The following is a 20,679-nucleotide window of genomic DNA, read 5'->3' as shown; positions in this document are numbered from 1 at the left end:
ATAGCTGTCTCTTGTGAGACTAGGCCGGGGCCTAGCAAACACAGAAGTGGATGCTCACAGTCAGCTATTGGATGGATCACAGGGCCCCCAATGGAGGACCTAGAGAAAGTATCCAATGAGCTAAAGGGATCTGCAACCCTATAGGTACAACAACATTATGAACTAACCAGTACCCCAGAGCTCTTGACTCTAGCTGCATATGTATCAAAAGATGGCCTAATCGGCCATCACTGGAAAGAGAAGCCCACTGGACATGCAAACTTTATATGCCCCAGTATAGGGGAATGCCAGGGCCAAAAAGTGGGACTGTGTGGGTAGGGGAGTGGGGGGGGATGGTATGGGGGACTTTTGGGATAGCATTGGAAATGTAAGTGAGGAAAATACCTAATAAAATTATTTTTAAAAAAGGGGAAAAAAAAAAAGAAAGAAAGCCGAGGAAGCTAGGGGAAGCAAGCCAGTAAGGAGCACCCCTCTATGGCCTCTGCATCAGCTCCTGATCCAAGTTCTTGCCCTGTGTGAGTTCCTGTCCTGACTTCTTTGGTGAACAGCAATGTGGAAGTGCAAGCTAAATAAACCCTTTCTTCCCCCCGCCCCCCCCAAAAAAGAAATAAGTCATTCATTACTCTTATTTTAATATAATGTGTAGATTTGAGAACCTGATTATTTATACATACACCATGTGGATTCAGTGTCTACACAGGCCAGAAAGGGGCATCAAAACCCCTTGCAATGCAGTTACCAGTAGCAGCTGTCCCATGTAGCCATTGAGAACAATACCTGGTTTCACTAACAGAGCAGAAAACTCTCCTAACTACTTAAAAGTCTCTCTAGCCGTAATTCTTGCTTATAAATAAATGATTTGGTCCAAGCTCTGCAACATAGGTGATGAATCTCATTTGAAAGCAATTTGACACCATTTGCTTACTTATTGTTCAAGTCAAACTCTTTACTCCACATTTCACACATGAAATAACACTGTTTAAAACTATGAAGATTAAGGGTAAAAGCTTTAGAAAATTCAGAAACCTTTAGGATCCTAGGAAAATAGGTGAATAACAAAATGTCTAGACTACAGAATATCCACTGCTTTATTTACAAAAGATAGTCATGACTAAAGATAATTGACACTGGCAACTCTGGTCTGTCATTTTGTGAATTTTTCTAGAACACTAATATCATAACCTGTGATTTAAAAAAATTAAATGCTACTCTTTAAGGTCTGCAGTCACTGTATCAACATAACATAAATATATCTCAAAACCATGAAGTTTTCAGATTTTTTTTCCCATCTGTCTTGCATCTAACTATTTAGTACCATAAAACTGGCATCATATGATAGAATTTCTAATCCAATCAGAGTATAAAAGGAGGCATTACACACACACACACAAAAATTATATATATGTGTGTGTGTGTGTGTATGTGTGTATCCATCAAAAAGCAAATATTTTTGCTTAAGCAATGTTCATGTTTGTATATATATATATATATATATGCATGTTCGTGTATATACATACACACACACACACATATATATATATATATATATATATATATATATATATAAATTCATTTTTATTCCTTAATATTCATTTTCTCCATATCTTAGTTTTCATGGTGGCTAGGTACATACCCTACCTACTCTACCTTACCAGTAACCTCTGGATCTAGTCATTGTTTTATGTTTTAGTCTAGATAGGGTCTTATTAAGTAGTACACATTGGATATAAATTCTGCCTTCTACCCTTGGCAGATATAAAATTTATGATTCTATTCCTCATATCTGAAGAATCTAGAGTGAGATGTCTGTGTCTTTAATATTTTTGTATGCAGGTCTACTAAACCAAACATTTCAATTTTCTTTTGAAACTATGCTAGCAGCAATGTTCCCTTGTTATTTTTATTTAAAATCAATATGTAAATTAATCCACTTTTACAAAGAAAGGTATAAATAGGATTCCCTGAATGTAATAAGGATAATACATCACTTCTTTCCATTGGTTGGTTCCACTGGGATTGTGTCGACTGCCAGTTTTTAAATCTTGGTGTTATGTTGCACAGGCTATGTGTAAATGAATGACTCTTCTCAAAGTAGAACCAACTATACAGGGGCAATGGGACTTGTGATAACATGATGTTTATAACCCAGTCAGTGTCAAGGAATATTTGACTGCTTGAGGGTATGGCAGCTAGGACACCTCCTGTAGGAATGATTCCTAAAGAAAAGGTTCTTTAATATTGCCCAAAATCTCCAAATTATGATTTTAAGCATTTATCATAAACAATCACAAACCAATTTATAGATAGATAGATAGATAAATAGATAGATAGAGGTATAGATATAGATATAGATATAGATATAGGTATAGGTATAGGTATAGGTATAGGTATAGGTATAGGTATAGGTATAAGTATAGATAGATATATAGATATATAGATATATCTATAAGCAAGAATAAGTTGTGGAAGTTAGGTACAAAAAAGATAGTGTTGATGACAATGGCCTAAATGACAGTTGAGGCTAAACCAGGAAGAACTAAACCAGAGGCTAAACCTAACCTGCACATTCCATAGGTATCTTTTAAGACAGTTTTTTTTTAAATTAATTAATTAATTAATTAATTATTTTTTTGCTGGGAAGCAACTACTTACATTATGCACTCCCAATGGTCAACTATATTAGTTCAAGGGGTCTTGGTTCCCAATTAATCCACATATCCTACAATAGAATAAAGTCTCTACTGTACCCCCACTCCCGGCTTTTCTGGCTCCTTGTCCCCTCACACTGCTACCTTACCAAAAGACTGTCAAGGCTTTTCCTCCCAGTTACTCGTCTCTATTCTCCAAGATATCTAGCAGTTTGTCTTCCTTTCCCACACCCTGGTAAAATATCTTTCTATTCACAGAGTGCTCCAATTCAGAGGTTTCACTGCAAATCACTTACATGGGTACGCAGATTGCAACTACTGTTTAAATTTGAAAAAAGCATAATTAATCAGATAAAATTCTTTAAATATACCTGTACAAAGTCAGCTTTGTATAATACACTTAAAACTATGTAGTCTCTAGTAACTCCAATGGACAAGAATGCTTAATCCCTTTCTATCATAACTATATACCAACACTTCTGGAGCCATTGAAACAAATACCTTTATCAAGTATTAACAGATATTGGTAATTATTTATAACATGTTAAATAAAACTGCTCTATTAGTAAAATTTAATTACAGAGTGTTTACCTGTGTGTGAGCCTCCGGTGACTGATACACAGTGCAGTCTGAGCATCCTGCGTGATGCAAACTTTGTGGCGGCTGCATTTCGTCTTTAAGCAAGGGTCCTTAGCAGGATCTAAAGCTACAGAGAAGAGTGGGAAAATGAAGAAAGATAATTTTCATTATTCTGTAAAGGGAGACACAAAATCTCATCAAACATTTAGACTATAAAAGTTTGTTCCATTATGTTGTGGTATGTTTTCTCAACTTTGACAAGTTTATGCATATAAATGATATATTTTGATCATATGCACACCCACCACCTCCTATTGTCTTATTCCTCATAAGCACGGTCATGGAATTTTACTATATTTGTCTATGAGATATTCTGATATTTTTATTCTACAGGTAGTTGTGTCTTCTTTTAACCTTGTAACTCAGGATCACAGCTTAGTTCTGTCTCACTTATTCTACTCAGAAATAAAAATTCATAAGGTACCATATTTGGAAAGTATATAAGAAAGTCAATCCCAAACTACTACTCTCATGAGGAAGGGAATCAAGAATAGTTTTTTTTTCTGGAGTCATTTTGAGGGATCATGACCTGAGAACATTAAAAAAAAAAAAAAAAAAAAAAGGTTATCATAAATACCATGTTACAACATGGAAGCAGTTTCATGAAGTTTTATAATTTTACAGAACAAGTATAATCAGGAAAAAACAAAAGACAAAAAAAACAAAAAACGTTGTTTATATCAGAGAGGTGGTAAAAGCAGGAAGCAAGAAGTTTTTCCCATAGTCTCAGATGCCATCTGCTGATGAACTTCTTAGGATTTTTGGGTTGGTAAAAGTTAGTGGTTGCCACAAGTTAATAGATTTCAAAAGCTTTGTTCTGGCATAGAGATGTCCATGGAATGGCTATTCAGGATACTGAGCAAGCCTAAGGCAACTAGCTTTTAGACCTGAAACATTTCAACCTCCCCACATTGGTATAGATTTAAAGTCTTTGCAGACACAGATCCTTTCCAGGATTTTCTGTTAACAAGAAAAGCACAAATCAAAAGATTAAAACTATTCTTCAGTTTAATAAAGATAAAAATAAGAAGAGGTGCCATAGTACTATATTTTATATTGACAGCAACATTGTTTATATTACATAGATGGTGACTGCTATAGTAAAAGCATATAGATCTTTATAGGTAAAGATGGCAGTACCACTGGTAATTTATTGGATACTAAATAAAATCTGCACTATGGGCTTTAACCTGCTCTGTACAAAGTCAGCTTTGTACAATATAGACTTACAACTATGTAGCCCTGGAATTCCAATGGACAACAGTGCTTAATCCATTTCTTTTATGATTGTACTACCCAAGCTCCTGCAGCCATTCAAAGAAATACCATTATCAAGTATCAAGAGGTAATTGTTTATATCGTGTCACAAAAACTGGTCTATTAGGGTGCATGGTCTGGGTGCATCATATATATCCTTATAGGCTGCTGCTTTTTCACATATGGCTTGTTTCTGCATACCATTGCAAGCAATGACTTCAGGTTGTCACTATGTGACTTCCAACACAAATGCATGATGTAATGATTTTTTTAACACAAAACTTTTATTAAAACATTTGTACATAAAGATATTAACAAAATTTTATATTTAAAATTTATAATCAGTATTTTAGAGTGTATTTACAAGGGGTTAATACTTCAACAATTTTAAGTTACTAAATAATCACCTATCCATTGCCTTCTAATTTGAATGACTATTATTCATTTGGCTCAGAATTAAATATTCAAGGAAGAAACATTGGTGTGGTAGTTTGAGACTGAATTATTGTATGATGTATAATATTTTAGAGGTTTAAAATTATATAGCAAGAATTACTACTACATGCTTTTATATCACTAAATATTATTCTTGTTCATGTACTCACTAATAGATAGCCATAGTAATAGCTTTCTCCTTTACCTATTCATTTTGCTCTGTTTGTCTCCTCCCAACTTCATGTAATTATTGATGGCTATGATTTGTGATATTGTTTTTGGATTTGTTGTTAGGCCAGAGTACTAGTTTTTATAAATAATATGTGACATCAAGTATACAATTTGATTGAAAGTCAAAATTAAGAGAAATAAATTATGAAGGAAGGGAGGGGAGGCCCTTGGTCATGTGGAGTCTTGATAACTCAGTGTAGGGGAATGCTAGGGCACTGAGGCAGGAGTGGGTAGGTAGGTGGGGGTGTATCCCATGAAAAAAACTAGGCCAAGCCTGACCAATTTAGATGCACACAGCCAACCAGGAAACTCAGCATGGACCTCAATGGAGGGGGTTGGGGAAGGACTGAAGGAGCTAAAGGAGTTTGCATCCCTATAGGAAGATCAACAATATCAACCAACCAGACCCCTCAAAGCTCCCAGGGATTAAACCACAAACCAAAGAGTATATATGGAGGGACCCATGGCTCCAGTTGCATATGTCTCAGAGGATAGATGGGAAGAGAGGCCCTTGGTCCTGTGGAGTCTTGAAAACTCAGTGTAGAGGAATACTAGGGCACTGAGGCAGGAATGGGTAGGTAGGTAGAGGTGCACCATATAGAAGCAGTGATAAAACCATGATAAAAATATACTGTAAGAGAAAAACTATTTTCAATAACAAAGCCATAAAACCTCACACCTTAATAGTAATTCCTAGTATTGAGAACTCAGTAAATTAAAATGTTAGCTGCAATTAAAAAGAATGAATTTATGAAATTCCTAGACCTGGAGGGCATCATCCTGAGTGAGGTAACACAATCACAAAAGAACTCAAATGATATTTACTCACTGATAAGTAGATATTAGCCGAGAAACTTACTATACCCAAAATATAAGAGGCAATTTGTAAAACACATGAAACTGAAGAAGAACGAAGACCAAAGTGTGGACACTTTGCTCCTTTTTAGAATTGGAAACAATCACACATGGAAGGAGTTACAGAGACAAAGTTTGGAGCTGAGACAAAAGGATGGACCATCTAGAGACTGCCATATCCAGGGATCCATCCCATAATTAGCCTCCAAACGATGACACCATTGAATACACTAGCAAGATTTGCTGAAAGGACCCTGATATAGCAGTCTCTTGTGAGACTAGGCATTGGAAATGTAATTGAGGAAAATACGTAATAAAAAAATATTAAAAAAATGTTAGCTGCAATTCTTGCACTGCAAAGAATAATTTGTACTTGTTTTTCATTACTTGTCTATAGGAAATTATGATTTAGTCTTTTACACTCAAACAATTATCCACTGAATCTTCTAATAAAATCTGATATTTTATATGTTCCACTAAAGCAAAGCAGATTGACGACATCTTTAGTTTATCTGTACCACAATTGCTAGGCATTCAGGACTATTGTTCCGCGGTAAATTTTCTTCTTCAGGGGCATTTTTCTTGACTGGACTTTGTTCATAAATACTTATCATGGTGACAGAATTGTATTCCTCGTACTCTCTTTGTTCTTGATAACTCAACACTTCGTTTTCTTCTATCATATTTTACCACAGCATGTTTATGCCACAGGGATTCAAGGTTGTATTATTACTGTTGTATTCTACATAGAACCCTTCCAGGGTCCCCGTTCCTGCACAGTTGCTGGGGCTGTATGGTTCTTGGGCTCTTGAGCACCCAGGTGCAGTTGGGAGCCATGGAAGAGCTGAGAAAGGAGTGAGGGCCTGCAGGATGTATCTAGCCCAGGGCCAAAGGGAAAAAGAAGGGAGGGCTCTGGCTGGGTCCAACAGGTTGGAGAGTCATTGACTTGGTAAGGACAAGGCAGGCTTAGGCTTATTTAAAAAAAAAAAAAAAAAAAAAAAAAAAAAAAGCTTTTTCTTACAAACATGGGTTTAATTCATTTAGCATTAAAAAGGTAGAAGCTTTTTCTTTTTCTATGTATTAAAAACTGGAGCTCATTTTTCATCCAGAATGAGTGAATTCCTTCTGCATCTGTGCTTGGTCTTTTGCTCCATATGAATATGTAAGTATGTAAGTATGTATTTGTGAGAATGTATGCATTTGTGTGTGTGTGTGTGTGTGTAACAATGTAATTATGAAAATGCATGCAAGCTGGGCCCAACTTGATTTGAATGAAAATTTATAAATGAATAAATGAGCCTGTATGAATCTGTATATGAACTTATGTGAGATTATGCATATTCACTTATGTAAAAGTTTTTCCTTCTGCAAATGTTATTCTCTTCTCCTGGTTCAATAATTTATTGCTCCAAACCTCACCCTCCCTGACAAGCAAGAGGCATCTGGACAATAGGGAAAAGGCTCTAGCAATTAATCCTTTACTTAATCTCCTGCTGTTTTAGGATGAGGTGCTAAGTGCCTGAGACTCTAGTCTCTGGTCTCAGAGGAACACAGGTCAGCTCCAACAGCATAGTAACTTAGACTTAGATAAGTAAACCTTTTATTATACAGCAATCCTAAATTTCTCCTAAGACAAAGTCTTACTCTCTGCCTATGGTCTTCCCCCTCCCTTGCCTCAAGAAGAACCAACAAGAAAAAAAAAGACCCCTCCCACAGGTGCTAGCCTCCAGCAGGGAGGACCTGAGGTTAAATACCTTTTGCTGAGAGGAGTGTCTGGGAAGGGGAGTGTACTGGCTAGTTTTGTGTCAACTTTACACAGCTGGAGTTATCACAGAGAAAGGAGCTTCAGTTGGGGAAATGCCTCCATGAGATCCAGCTATAAGGCATTTTCTCAATTAGTGATCAAGGGGGAAAGGCCCCTTGTGGGTGGGACCATCTCTGGGCTGGTAATCTTGAGTTCTATAAGAGAGCAGGCTGAGTAAGCCAGAGGAGGCAAGCCAGTAAGGAACATCCCTCCATGGCCTCTGCATCAGCTCCTGCTTTCTGACCTGCTTGAGTTCCAGTCCTGACTTCCTTTGGTGATGAACAACAGTATGGAAATGTAACCCGAGTAAACCCTTTCCTCCCCAACTTGCTTCTTGGTCATGATGTTTGTGCAGGAATAGAAACCCTGACTAAGACAGGGAGCTTACTGGCTAAGCCTCCAGACTTCCAAGTATCTCATTGAAATGGAGATCAGCCTTGTGGCTAAATGTGTGGTGATGTCCTCTACCTGTGGAGGGGCTTATATTGCCCTTACCTGACTGATGGCCACACATTTATAGAGGGCTGCAGCCTCATGTCATGAGTCTAGTGTCTATGTGTGTGGCAAAATACCTATAGTCCCTGCAGGGTCACTGGGGTTTCAAGCCTGTGATGGACCAGAGACCAGGTGGCTTTCATGGACCTACAAGGCACATACCATCAAACTGGACAAGGCAACACATCAGGAGGAAAAGTATGCAAAAGAGTCAGTTATAGCCCCTACTTCCACTCTTAGGAGTCCCACCACAACACTGAGTTAAACTCAGCCATAACATATGCAGAGGACCTAGGTCAGACTCCTACAGAAAACTAACATTTAAGAAACATGCTTATATCAAACATATCTAGCTCATTGATGCTTTTATTCTCTATAGATTTCTTCCTTATGAAGTAAGTCAGGGCTGCTAATAATTATGATTATTGGCATTAGAAAATATCTAATGGCTACAGTGCATGAGAGTATGGAAATAGAACATTAATAACTGCTTTATGATTTCAGTTTATGAAGGTCTCTTGAGGAACTGAGGCAATCGATCAGTGGAGTGAATCAGACTGTTTACAAATATGCAGACTTGAGTTTGGATCAACAACTGCCACATAAAAAGCAGGCATGCTTACACTTACTAGTAACCCAGCCTTGGGAGGCAGACATACTCAGATCTGACAGACATAATTTCACTGGTTCTCATTCCAACCAAAATAAACAGAAAGCTTCAAGTTGAATGAGAGACTAAGTGTAAAGGGAATAAGGAAGAAAGAATATAAGAAGATACACAATAACCTCCTCTGACTTCTGCAACCTTGTACACAGGTACCCATAGCTTTAGACCCCAGTGCATGAGCTGTACGTACACACACACACACACACACACACACACACACACGGGGGGGGGGAGGGAGGAGAGATAGGACATTTCTACAGATAAGTACATTTAAAAACGTGGAACACTCAGGAAAATCAAATTTTTATAAACATATGTTGAAAAGGAAAAAAAAAAAAGGAGAATCCTCTAGTTACTAAATTTGGGTTATTACAAATTCCTTAGGCTGTAGAGGTGAGACACATTGAGAAATGATAAATTTTAATAATTGAGCTATATTTACTTTTGAAACTTAGCAATAACAGTAGAATTGCTAATCTAATAGCATGGCTATTTCTTACTTTAAAAAAATAGTGTTAAAATTACCCAACATAAAGGTTTAAAAATAAACAGTTTTTTTTTAAATGCCTCAGTTTTTAACTATAATAGATCATAAACAGCTTCATGAAGATACCATTTCAAGATAGTAATTTCTGGGATATATATATATATATATATATGCATATATATTACAATAATCATTTTTAAGCATTGGAAAATTAGGCAGATTAATTTTAGTAGATTAGATTAAGTATATTAAGTAATAGTAGAATATTTTCATTTCTTGTTAGCAAGAGTATGTGAATGAATTCAATATTTATATAAATCACTAAAAACATAAGAGATGTTTACATAAAGCATATCTCGCTCATTGATTTTTTTCTCTACAGCTTTCTCCCTCAGTGAGAGAAGACTGAATATTTAGCTTATTGGCATAAGACAGTATAAAATGGCTGTAGATTATGGGAGACAGTATAAAATGGCTATAGATTATGAGAGCATGCAAATATCAAATAACATAAAAGTGTAAAGAAACATAAAAGTATATAGTGTAAACTTTGAGTTCTTTTAATCTTTATTTTGAGAATGTAATATTATTATATAACTTTAGCCTATTTTGTGTGTTTGTTTTATTTTTACTCATTCTTTTTTTAATTTTTTTTAAAGATTTATTTATTGATTATATGTAAGTACACTGTAGCTGTCTTCAGACACTCCAGAAGAGGAAGTCAGATCTCTTTACGGATGGTTGTGAGCCACCATGTGGTTGCTGGGATTTGAACTCTGGACCTTCAGAAGAGCAGTCGGGTGCTCTTCCCACTGAGCCATCTCACCAGCCCTTTTACTCATTCTTTGGAAAGTTCCAAAAATCTATTTTGGTCATATTCATTGACCTTTTCCTAAAGTTCCACAGACCCACCAACTAATACAAAAATATGGTATCAAGAAAATAAAAAAATATCACCAACTAATACAAAAATATGGTATCAAGAAACTAAAAAATATCATACATTAATAATAGTAGTAGTAGTAAATTAAAATTAATACATTTATATTTTTAAATTTATTTACTTAAGGATATAAAATGTATAATTATAAAAATAAAATATCTACATAATATAATAAAATAGAACTTTTACTCTTCAAAGAACTTTAAGATTCAGTTAGTATATTAATAAACAACACTAGTCTTCAAAAAATGCATCATTGATTTATGGGGAAATTATTAAAAATAAATTTACTGTCAAAATACACATGTGGAAATTGAAAACAATATAGATAAAATAATTGTGTTGATCGCAACCAAACACTGGGTGCAGACCTGGTAGTTAGTAGCAATTGATGGCTTAAAAACCCTATAATTTTATCTTTATTTCAGAAATTAAAAAAACAATAATTAAAATAGAAGTACAGCTGTAGGGAAATTACCCTTTTTAGAGTAGTGAAAACAGAAATTTGTAACAGAAAATATATCCCCAAGGGATTTATTTTTTCCTATTTTCATTTATGGAATGAACTACAGACATTTCAATCAACAGTAAGAAATGCAAACATGGCCGGGCATGGTGGCACATGCCTTTAATCCCAGCACTTGGGAGGCTGAGGCAGGTGAATTTCTGATTTCAAGGCCATCCTGGACAGAGTGAGTTCCAGGACAGCCAGGGTTGCACAGAGAAACCCTGTCTCAGAAAAACAAAAACAAAAACAAAAAAATAGAAAGAAAGAAAAAGAAAAAAAATGAAAAATGCAAACATAAACAAGAAACTGTAAAAAGCAAGAAGTAATGGTGGAATAATAGAATCAATACCATGTTATTAGCTACCTTAGTATAAAGAAAAATAAAAATGATTTTCTGTTAATTATTTATTAGTGTATAATATATGGAAAATCTTGTAATCAGAAGAGCTACTTACCATGGTTACTTTGTTACTGTATATCTAAACAATTAATAATCACTGAAAGAAGAAGAATCTTAACCTTTAACCTCTTTAAAAATACTGAAAAAATACTGAAAAAACCATAATTCATCAGTAGACCGGAAGAGAGAGTGCAAGTGAAAGGAAACATCCTGAAACATGGAAACCACACATGCAAAATCATTAGCTCATGTTGGTATAATAAACTGAGGAAGTGCCTGAGGGAATAGGAAGGCTTTCTCCTGACCTTAGCACGGATATTAACAGTGTATGAGAAAAGGATCAGCACAGTTTTCTCCTCCTTCATTGTATGGCTCCAGCCTGAGCCTGCTCCTTGAAGTGATGCCCCACAGAAACTAACACATTTATTTTCTCCTTAAGCTGTACAAAATACAAATGCAGTGTTATGCAGTGTTCTTGTGCTACTGATCCATCAGGAAGGGAGGGGTCCAACTGTGTCCAGCTTTTTTGTATGTGTGTCTGTCATTTCTTTTGTCCTTGTGGCCCCTGTCATTTTAATTTCATGTGGCCATGCTGGTCACAGCAATCAATACTGTTAGCCAATTCTGCATTGCTTGAAGAGAAATGTAAATAAAAATATTATCATTTAAATAATGTTTTTCCGATAAAATTGAAGATATATAATTTATTAGCTATATTTCTGCATCTGTTCCTTAAGAATCCATATGTTATTATAAACCAGAAATTCATTCTAATGATGTTCTACTTGTATTGAGGATTGATGGAGATGCTACTGTATCATTGCATTTAATTCTACATTATTCTTTATTGATATAACACATAATCTTCCAAAAAGGTAATATGATAAATACTAATAGAATTTCTTTTATAAAATAGATTCCTTCCAGCTAAACTTATTATCAGTGGAAATCTATAATTTTCATTGGTCTACATAGTACTCTATTATTCAGTACAGAAAATATTGACATATTTTTATTACAAGCATGTAGATTTACTTGCATAGTTAAATTGAATATTCCAATTGTGTGTTACTATAAAAACATTGCTTCGAAGGGAAGCATTATAAAAAATTTGATCTAATACAACAATCCTAGAGGTGGCTGATTAGAATTAAATATACCTCTCAGTTCAGTGCTTAGTATTTCTAACCATATATCAAGAAACTTAGCTATCTACATTATAAAGTAAGAGATTATAAACTCTTTGTTGTTTAATTAACTGAGACAGTACCTTGAAAACATAAAGATTTCTTTCATGAAGAAAAGATGTTTATTTCACAGTGCATGAGCATGTGATAAGGGCTGAAGCTATTTGCAGACATGTAGAGAGTACTATATTTGGCTACTAAGATTTATGACATCATTGGTAGCTATTATGCTTCTACTCCATCTATTATTTTAGGCCATGCAACTGTTCCAGCTCCCTACTATAGGACCTCTAGCCAAGTTTGATTAATATTCTGCCTTCCTCAGACTTCACTTCCATGAAAGAACATCCTTTGGCTCTAAACACTTTTCTAAATAAAACTGCTTATTGAAGATTTGGATTTGGTTCATGATTTTTGGCCTCCTTACAATGAAAACCAACCAATGTCACAGGAAATCTTTCTAAACAAACTCAAAAGCTAATTATCAAAGGATAAGAATCTGTTGTGTAATTGGAGTTCATCAAATACTGCTAATATTAGTTTACATACACACACATGCACACACACACACACACACACACACACACACACCCCTCATGTATACATTGGAAGATAAAAAAAGGATGAGTGGTATATGAGGGCAGTTGTAGAAAGTGTATTTATCTTGATGTAACTGTTCTTATTAAACCTATCTTCACATAATAAAATATATAAAGTTATATATTCAAAATAATTGCATGATCATTTTACAAAACTGATATCTCAGTGAAAAGGTATAGTCATTTGTTTCAAAGAATAGTTTAAAAATGTTTTTACAACATGTGAATATTAATAACTTTCTCTCATCCAATACTCTGTGAAGCAGAAAACTCAGCCAAAAATAAAACATGGGACTATTGCCACATGAGGTCTCTTGAGCACAAGCTGGTGAGTAATCCTGCCCCATGTGGTTCCTAACCTACTCCTCTTTTAATTCCACATATCTCAGCCAACAAGAATGGTCTTTCAGTCATTCCACCCTCCTAAGTTTTTTCCCACCCACAACTCTTATGTGCCTATGATAACCATTCTGCCTCCAGTCTTGCCTGCCATGGTTTCCCCATGTGAAACATCTGCCCTTATATGTGTAAGTAACTTACCCTCTACTCGGCTACCTCACCCATTTCTCCTCAAGTCCCAACCTACATATCATAATGACTTCATGACCCTGGATTTTTTTTTTTTTATGTTAACCCTCCCTTACACTACACCATGGTTCCTCAGAATTGGCTCATCACTTTTTCTCCCCTCAGACAACCATTCCACAATCCTATATAAGGATGGTATGGTAGCATGACATTTCAATGGATAAACCTCTTAAATCCACATGCCCACCTTCTGTCACAGAAACACAAACAGTAAGATAAGCCAAGACAGTATCGTTCCCCCAGAGAATCCCAGCTTCATGGTTACATTTACTAAGAAAAATAACTTAGATGATATTCAACACATATAACGCAACAGAATAATTCTAAAACTACTAAACAAATTCAGATCATTCAAATGGGATCCAAGTAAACACATAAATAAAAATGGAGAATAGGAATAAATTAATTGAAATACAAGAAAACCTAAAATCTGAATAAAATGATTAGAACAACTAACTCAGGGTAGCATAACAGAATTCAATGAAGAGAAAGACTACTAAAGGAAACCCAAACTGAGTTAAACAAGAAATGAGAGTTAGTGAGGCTAATAAATGTCAATCGAAAGCCTCACAAGCAGAATGAGTCTCATAGAAGACTACTGTTAGGGATGGAAGAAAACATAGACAACCCAGGTCACTCAATCACAGAAAAGGTAAGTATTATGTTAAAAATTAAAAATTATTGAAAAATTAAAACAATTAGAAGTTGAGCTATGATCTAGACAGTGGGGACTCAGGCCCTTAATCCCTGGATGTATTAGGCAGGTGCAGGCAGACTAGTATGACTCTGAGGCCAGCATGGTCTACAAAGCAGGTTCCATGACAGTCAGAAATGTAACACAGAGAAACAAGTCTCTCAAAAAAAACAAAGAAAATATATCAAAGGAAAAAAAAAACCAAAAAAACAACAACAAAACAAAACAAACATACAAAAGCTGCATAATGATTACAGCAATCAACATGCCAATGTGGATGGAAGAAATTTCACAAAGTGCCACCATATATAAATAGTCACAGGCAACCAATGGCTTTTAAAAGAGGGTGAATTAATTTTATCCAGAAATAATTATCATGAACGTTTATTCAATTCCACATGGTCAGCCTTAAACACAAACAGATGGAGTGTATGTGCAGTGTCAATTATAGAATTCCTGGATCTACGTGGAAAAGGAAAGATGAAAGGGATGAAACCTATGTAACCATATTATTTATTTTTGAAATTCTCAAAAAATTAGTTAAAAAGTAAATTCATCAAATTTTTCAAGTTTTATAACTGAAACATGAAAAATATTGTGTCCAGCAAAATAATCGCTTGAAAGCAACCATATTTAATAGTGAATATTAATAACTTTAATTAAAAACAATATAGTGAAATATGCAGGAACTTTGTGGCCCTGCAAAGATGCAATGTATATATCATATTGATATGGGTAAAACACACATACAAGTCAAATTTAAAAGTTAATGAATACTTTAAGTGGCCTGTACAATTCATAAAGATTCTTCAGGAGCCTTTGCAGCTATTGTTCCAAAACTATATATACACAATGACTGTAGCTGCATCTATAGAGACCCTAATATAAATATTTGTCTTGACTAAATGGATTTACATTCTGTCATGTTGTCTAAAAGGCTTTCTTTCATAATGTTTATCTGGATAACATTTATCCCCCCAAGAGTTAAAGTCATAGCTCTAGGCTCAATAAAGCACAGTTCTTTAGAAAGAACATTTGGTCCCCAGGAGCTCAAAGTGAATCCTCTCCAGTTAACTGGAATGGACTTTGGAAAATCCTTATCCCTGACTGGAATATCTACACCAGAAGAAAAGGAGACTCTCTTGGATGCTTTCTAGTACTCTTATATCTAATAGAGTAAGTCATTTCTTTATCATGACTACAATGGCTTATATCTATGCAATTTAAGATAGGAGTCAGGGGGGCTGGTGAGATGGCTCAGTGGGTAAGAGCACCCGACTACTCTTCCAAAGGTCCAGAGTTCAAATCCCAGCAACCACATGGTGGCTCACAACCATCTGTAATGAAATCTGACTCCCTCTTCTGGAGTGTCTGAAGACAGTGACAGTGTACTTACATATAATAAATAAATAAATAAATAAATAAATAAATAAATAAATAAATAAAATCTTTTAAAAAAAAAGATAGGAGTAAGTACTTTGGATTTTTAAAAAGAAAAATAAAAGTCAACTTTCTGAATGTTTCTGTCAAAGATTAATGGGGGGAGATAAGAGAGAACACTGGTAAGAAGGAGCTGATAACTCAGCCTTTGTGAAACAAGTGAAAACTTTATCATCTTTATTTCCCTGGAGTCTAAGTCCCCTTCCTTCTCCTGCTGCCTCCAAATGTAACACAGAAGTTGTACACCACTCTTACATTTTTGATTCTATAAAGACTATGGAAAAAAAAAAAAAACAGCATTCCCTCATAGTGAGACATGGAAGGGACAGGGTTTCATATATTCTATAACTTGAGGATAACAGGAAAGTTACAGTGAGGTTATATGCTGAGGGAAAAAATAGTACTGGCCTATACATTCTCTGACAGCAAACCTAACTCATCTTTTATGGGCTACACCTGCTTAATGCTGTAAGACTGTCATATTTAATATCTATAATCTTGGAATTCTCATCCTCTAAAGAGCCTGTTGAACAGTAGCTACAGTTAAAGTATGCATTTCTTTGCTTTGCTGCCTCCCACTATTCTTTGTATGATTCCATGCATTGCTATTAGAAAGTATTTCTCTGATCATTTCAAGTTTTGATAGAGTCATTATCTGTTAAATCCCAAGAAATGAAATATATCTCTATCAAAGACCTCTGGTATTTTATTTAATTTTGGATTCTGTAACTCTATTAAAAACCTTTCCACAATCACTATTAAATTGTCTTTAATGATCACTTTAGAGCATCTACTTCCTGAGAGTGATAACAGAAAAATCAAGAATTCATATGAGTATGGCTGTATCTGTATGACTATAGTCCAAGCATTCAGGATACTAATTAAAGAGGAGGATCACTAAGCATCTATCTGGCTGTGTGTCTCTCTTTCTATTTATATAAAGACATACACCCACATACGTGTGTGTGTGTGTGTGTGTGATGTGATGTGACAGAGTTCATAAATATCTATCAATACTATTTCTAACAGTCAAAATAATTTCCAGGTTCATTTTATTTTCTTTCAGGAAACAATAGTATAAAATATAGAAAAGGGTCAGAATTAAATAATATATGAAGTTCATACAAATTGAATAAATTTTGATTTTTTTCAATAAGTTATATTAAATTATTAATAAGAGGTCTTGAGGGTGCATTGAAACAGAACAATTACCCTTTTGATAATAAATCTTAAAATATCTGTAAGGTGAATATAAATAAAAAATACAAGCAAAAATGTTCCTTTAGAATTTGAATGGATAAATTAGACTCTTAACTTTCTACCCTATGGAATAAGTCAGAGTATTTTATCCTTATCTTGTATTTTCTGGTGCCCTCTCTTACTCCTCTGCTTCTCACACCTGGAACTGTGCTTATCAGTCAAACAGAGAATGTTAATCCATCCATTTCCAAGACTGAGGTCATGCACCATAAAAATATTCTAGAGCTGAAGGAGTAGAAACTCTGAAAGCTGAGACTGGATGACCACGGTTACTAACAAATGATGGAAAAACATAAATGGGGAGGAAGGAACAAGAGAGGACGTTACACAGGGAGAAGGGAGTATGGGGTATAAATAACTACAAGATTGTTTGAAAAGAGCATGGGAAACTATATTATCTAACGTTTACTCAAAACTACATATATATATATACATGGCCACGGAACATGAATGAAAACCCCATCATTTTCAACTGCATTCTAAATATTCTTCACTACATCCACAAATAAATACGTAAATAGAATTCTCACACCATCCTAAGAAGCTTTCTTTTGCGGTAGGCAGAGATCATAACATAAAACAACTTAGGTCAGAATACAGAGATCCACCTAGTAATGGGTGTTCATTTTCTTGTTTTTTTTTTTTTTTCATTTTCAATTAAAATATACATAAACCCCTATGCCTAAGGCTCAGGAAACATTGCAGAAGATGGGGCAAGAAAATTTCCCGAAACAGAAGCCCTGGAAGTCTGTTGCCTGATGTTTACTTAAAAATAAACAAATAAATAAGTTAATAAATAATGATAAAAAACCAGAAAGTTTTGGGGTAGGGAGGAGGGTTTAGATCTGGGAAAAAATGGGAGGATGAGTCAAGGTGAATGCAATCAAAATATATTGCATGGAATTCTCAAAGAATTAACAAAAGTATCTCAAAAGAAAACTTGAAAAAGAAGACTAGAGGAAGAAACCTGTACATATCTCTCTAATACCATATATATTTCTTGTTCCACTATACTTTAACTCTGTTTTACTTGTTTAAAGTTTTACTTTGTTTTTATTTTATATCTATATAAGCATTTGTATGATGATGCTTGCATGTTTGGCAATGCTTTCCTACAGAAGTCAAAGATGGCATTGAATCATCTGGAAGAGAATTTGCAGAAGGAAATAAGACACCTAATGTGGGTGCTGGGAACCACTGAGTCATCTCTCTAGCTCTAAACTTTTTTTTTTTTCCTACAACCTGGTAACACTTCAATTTTAGTTGACACTGACCACTCTTTGGCCACCAAGTGATCAATTTAATTAGATAATCAAGGCATTTTCCAAATGATTACTCTTGATCTAAGCTATAAAATATTCCCTTTAAGTATTCAAAAATGTCTCAGCGAATTGTGGTATCCTGTGGTTATTTGATTGTAACTAGCAGAGTCTTAAACAGTAAAAAAACAAAAGTTCAGTGTGTTTATGGCCTTATTTATAAAATAGATATTGCCTCTGGAGAGTTTCATGTAAGAGCCTTTTAACACAGATTTAAAATGTGCATGCAGCACACACACACGCACACACACACGCACATGCGCATGCACATGTAAAGATTAAATCATTTTCAGTCAAGTTATGAGAAGGGAAGGCATGGCAATATCATTACTAACTTACTGAAGCCTTCTTATCAAACAGTGTGCTCAAAAATGTGCCAATTACTTTTATAAAATATAATCTGTTTTAAAACTGTTTAGTTATTTCCATTTGCCTCATATTATTTATAATCAAACAGAAAAGTTCAGCTACTGTTTGATTTGAATACATGTGGAATCTCTTGTCAAGATGTCAGTACAGCTGCTAAACCAGACAGGGGTAAAATTATGGGATTATTTGATCTAATAATTTCAGTGTTACAAGAATACATTCAAATCAAAGATTTGGATATAGTCACTGGACCCCTATACAATATATTAATGATTTTTGATGTTTTTGTTTTGTTTTGAGACAGTGTCTCATATAGTGTAGGCTAATATTGAACTTAGTATGAGTACAAATCTGGATTTAAATCCTGGTTCTTCTGCTTTACTCTCGAGGGCTAAGATTAAAGTTAAGGGCCACCATATATAACAGGGAGTCTTAAAGGGAACAAAAAGATTGTACAGTTTTCCCATCTAACTAGAAGTTACTCTTGAGCTAAAACAAATGTTGAACAGATTTCCTTTGCTAAGTAAGCATCTATAAACTATAACTGAAACATCCTGATGTTAGGCCCAACCCGCGAAAGACATTCTTTGACAGTAGTAAAAGAATTATTAACTTCTGAAATAATAATTTTCCATTTTTAGAGAGAAAAGAAAAACTTAAACACAAATACTTCCAATAAGAAACTAGTGAAGTGACCGTACAACAATAGGCTTTCCAATTTGAATTCATTTGTGTGCAACATTTTAATTATTTTTGTATGTAAAAGTTTGTAACTTCTAGTGAAAAGTACATCTTTCTTTTTTTTTTTTTTTTGCGTTTGAGTTTTTCACTGCAGTTTTCTTGCATCTACATATAAGTTGAAAACACCTTTGCACGATTTGATATTGATAGATGAGTTGAAAATGATCTGAGAAGATTGTGGTTGGGTTGATGCAGCGTCTTCCAGCTTTGCATCACACAAGTTTCTCCTGAAATCTCAAGTCAAATTGTTGACTTTCCAAAGCCTTTCTTTAATGTTCATTTAATAACTTCTTAATTATTCTTGACATATTTTTGAAGTGTCATTCTTCAGGGAAACGTTTCACCTACACCTTCAGACAGAATAGATGAAATTTCCTTATTACATAAGCCCATCACTTTCAATGTCTTCCCACCACTCTCCAGAAATTGTATCATTATTTTATTACATAATACTTCCAAGGGAGCTAAGTTAAATTTTATTCCATTTTTTGAGTCTTCTTTTTCCATTTTCTTGTTAACTTCTCAATGTTCTTGTGTTTATCTAAGGTCTATTGATAGTTCCATGTGTTGAGTTTCTAGAAGGTAATAATTCATGATGGTTTTCAGGAGGTAGATAACTCTTTTAACTAATAGTAATGTGACTTCCTTAGCTTTTGAGGGATGGCCATTGTGGGTATTCACACTTCTATTGCAAAACTGCTATGTTGCAGTCATTATGTTCTTTCAAAATGTATGTTTAAAGCAACAGTTAAATTTCAGTTACTATTTTGTTCAGTGAAGTGCAATGTGCATATATTTATATGTGATTTGTTAAATTATGATTTGCTCTTCTTAAATATCAGTCTCGTGATCTGTTTTACTTGATCTCTGTTTTTAAACTCATTGGCTTTCTCATGTTTATGTAAGTCAGTATGCATCACATAAAAAATTAAACCATTGTCTTGTAATTAGGGTAAGGCACATTTTGATTATATCTTTATGGGGAAAGACCCAGGATTCAAGTATTGCAGATCTACAGACAGCAATAGAATCTTCCAGTAGAAATTGTAACTGCGCTGGACAATGGTGGTGCATGTCTTTAATCCCAGCACTTGGGAGGCAGAGGCAGGTGGA

At 34.7% G+C, this 20,679-nt stretch overlaps 1 protein-coding gene across 4 annotated transcripts in view; it reads right to left on the bottom strand.

Annotated features, from left to right (window-relative positions):
* Spock3 (SPARC (osteonectin), cwcv and kazal like domains proteoglycan 3) overlaps positions 1–20,679 on the bottom strand; it is a 373,684-nt gene that overhangs the window by 189,687 nt on the left and 163,318 nt on the right. For all 4 annotated transcript variants that reach the window (XM_021169488.2, XM_021169486.2, XM_021169485.1 and 1 more), the window contains one exon: positions 3,240–3,354. In XM_021169488.2, coding sequence (XP_021025147.1) covers positions 3,240–3,354 — 115 coding nt within the window. The remainder of the gene's footprint in view (positions 1–3,239; positions 3,355–20,679) is intronic.

The sequence above is a fragment of the Mus caroli genome, chromosome 8, assembly GCF_900094665.2.
Source record: "Mus caroli chromosome 8, CAROLI_EIJ_v1.1, whole genome shotgun sequence".
In the NCBI taxonomy this organism is placed as follows: domain Eukaryota; kingdom Metazoa; phylum Chordata; class Mammalia; order Rodentia; family Muridae; genus Mus; species Mus caroli.
This window is presented reverse-complemented; position numbering and strand designations above follow the sequence as displayed.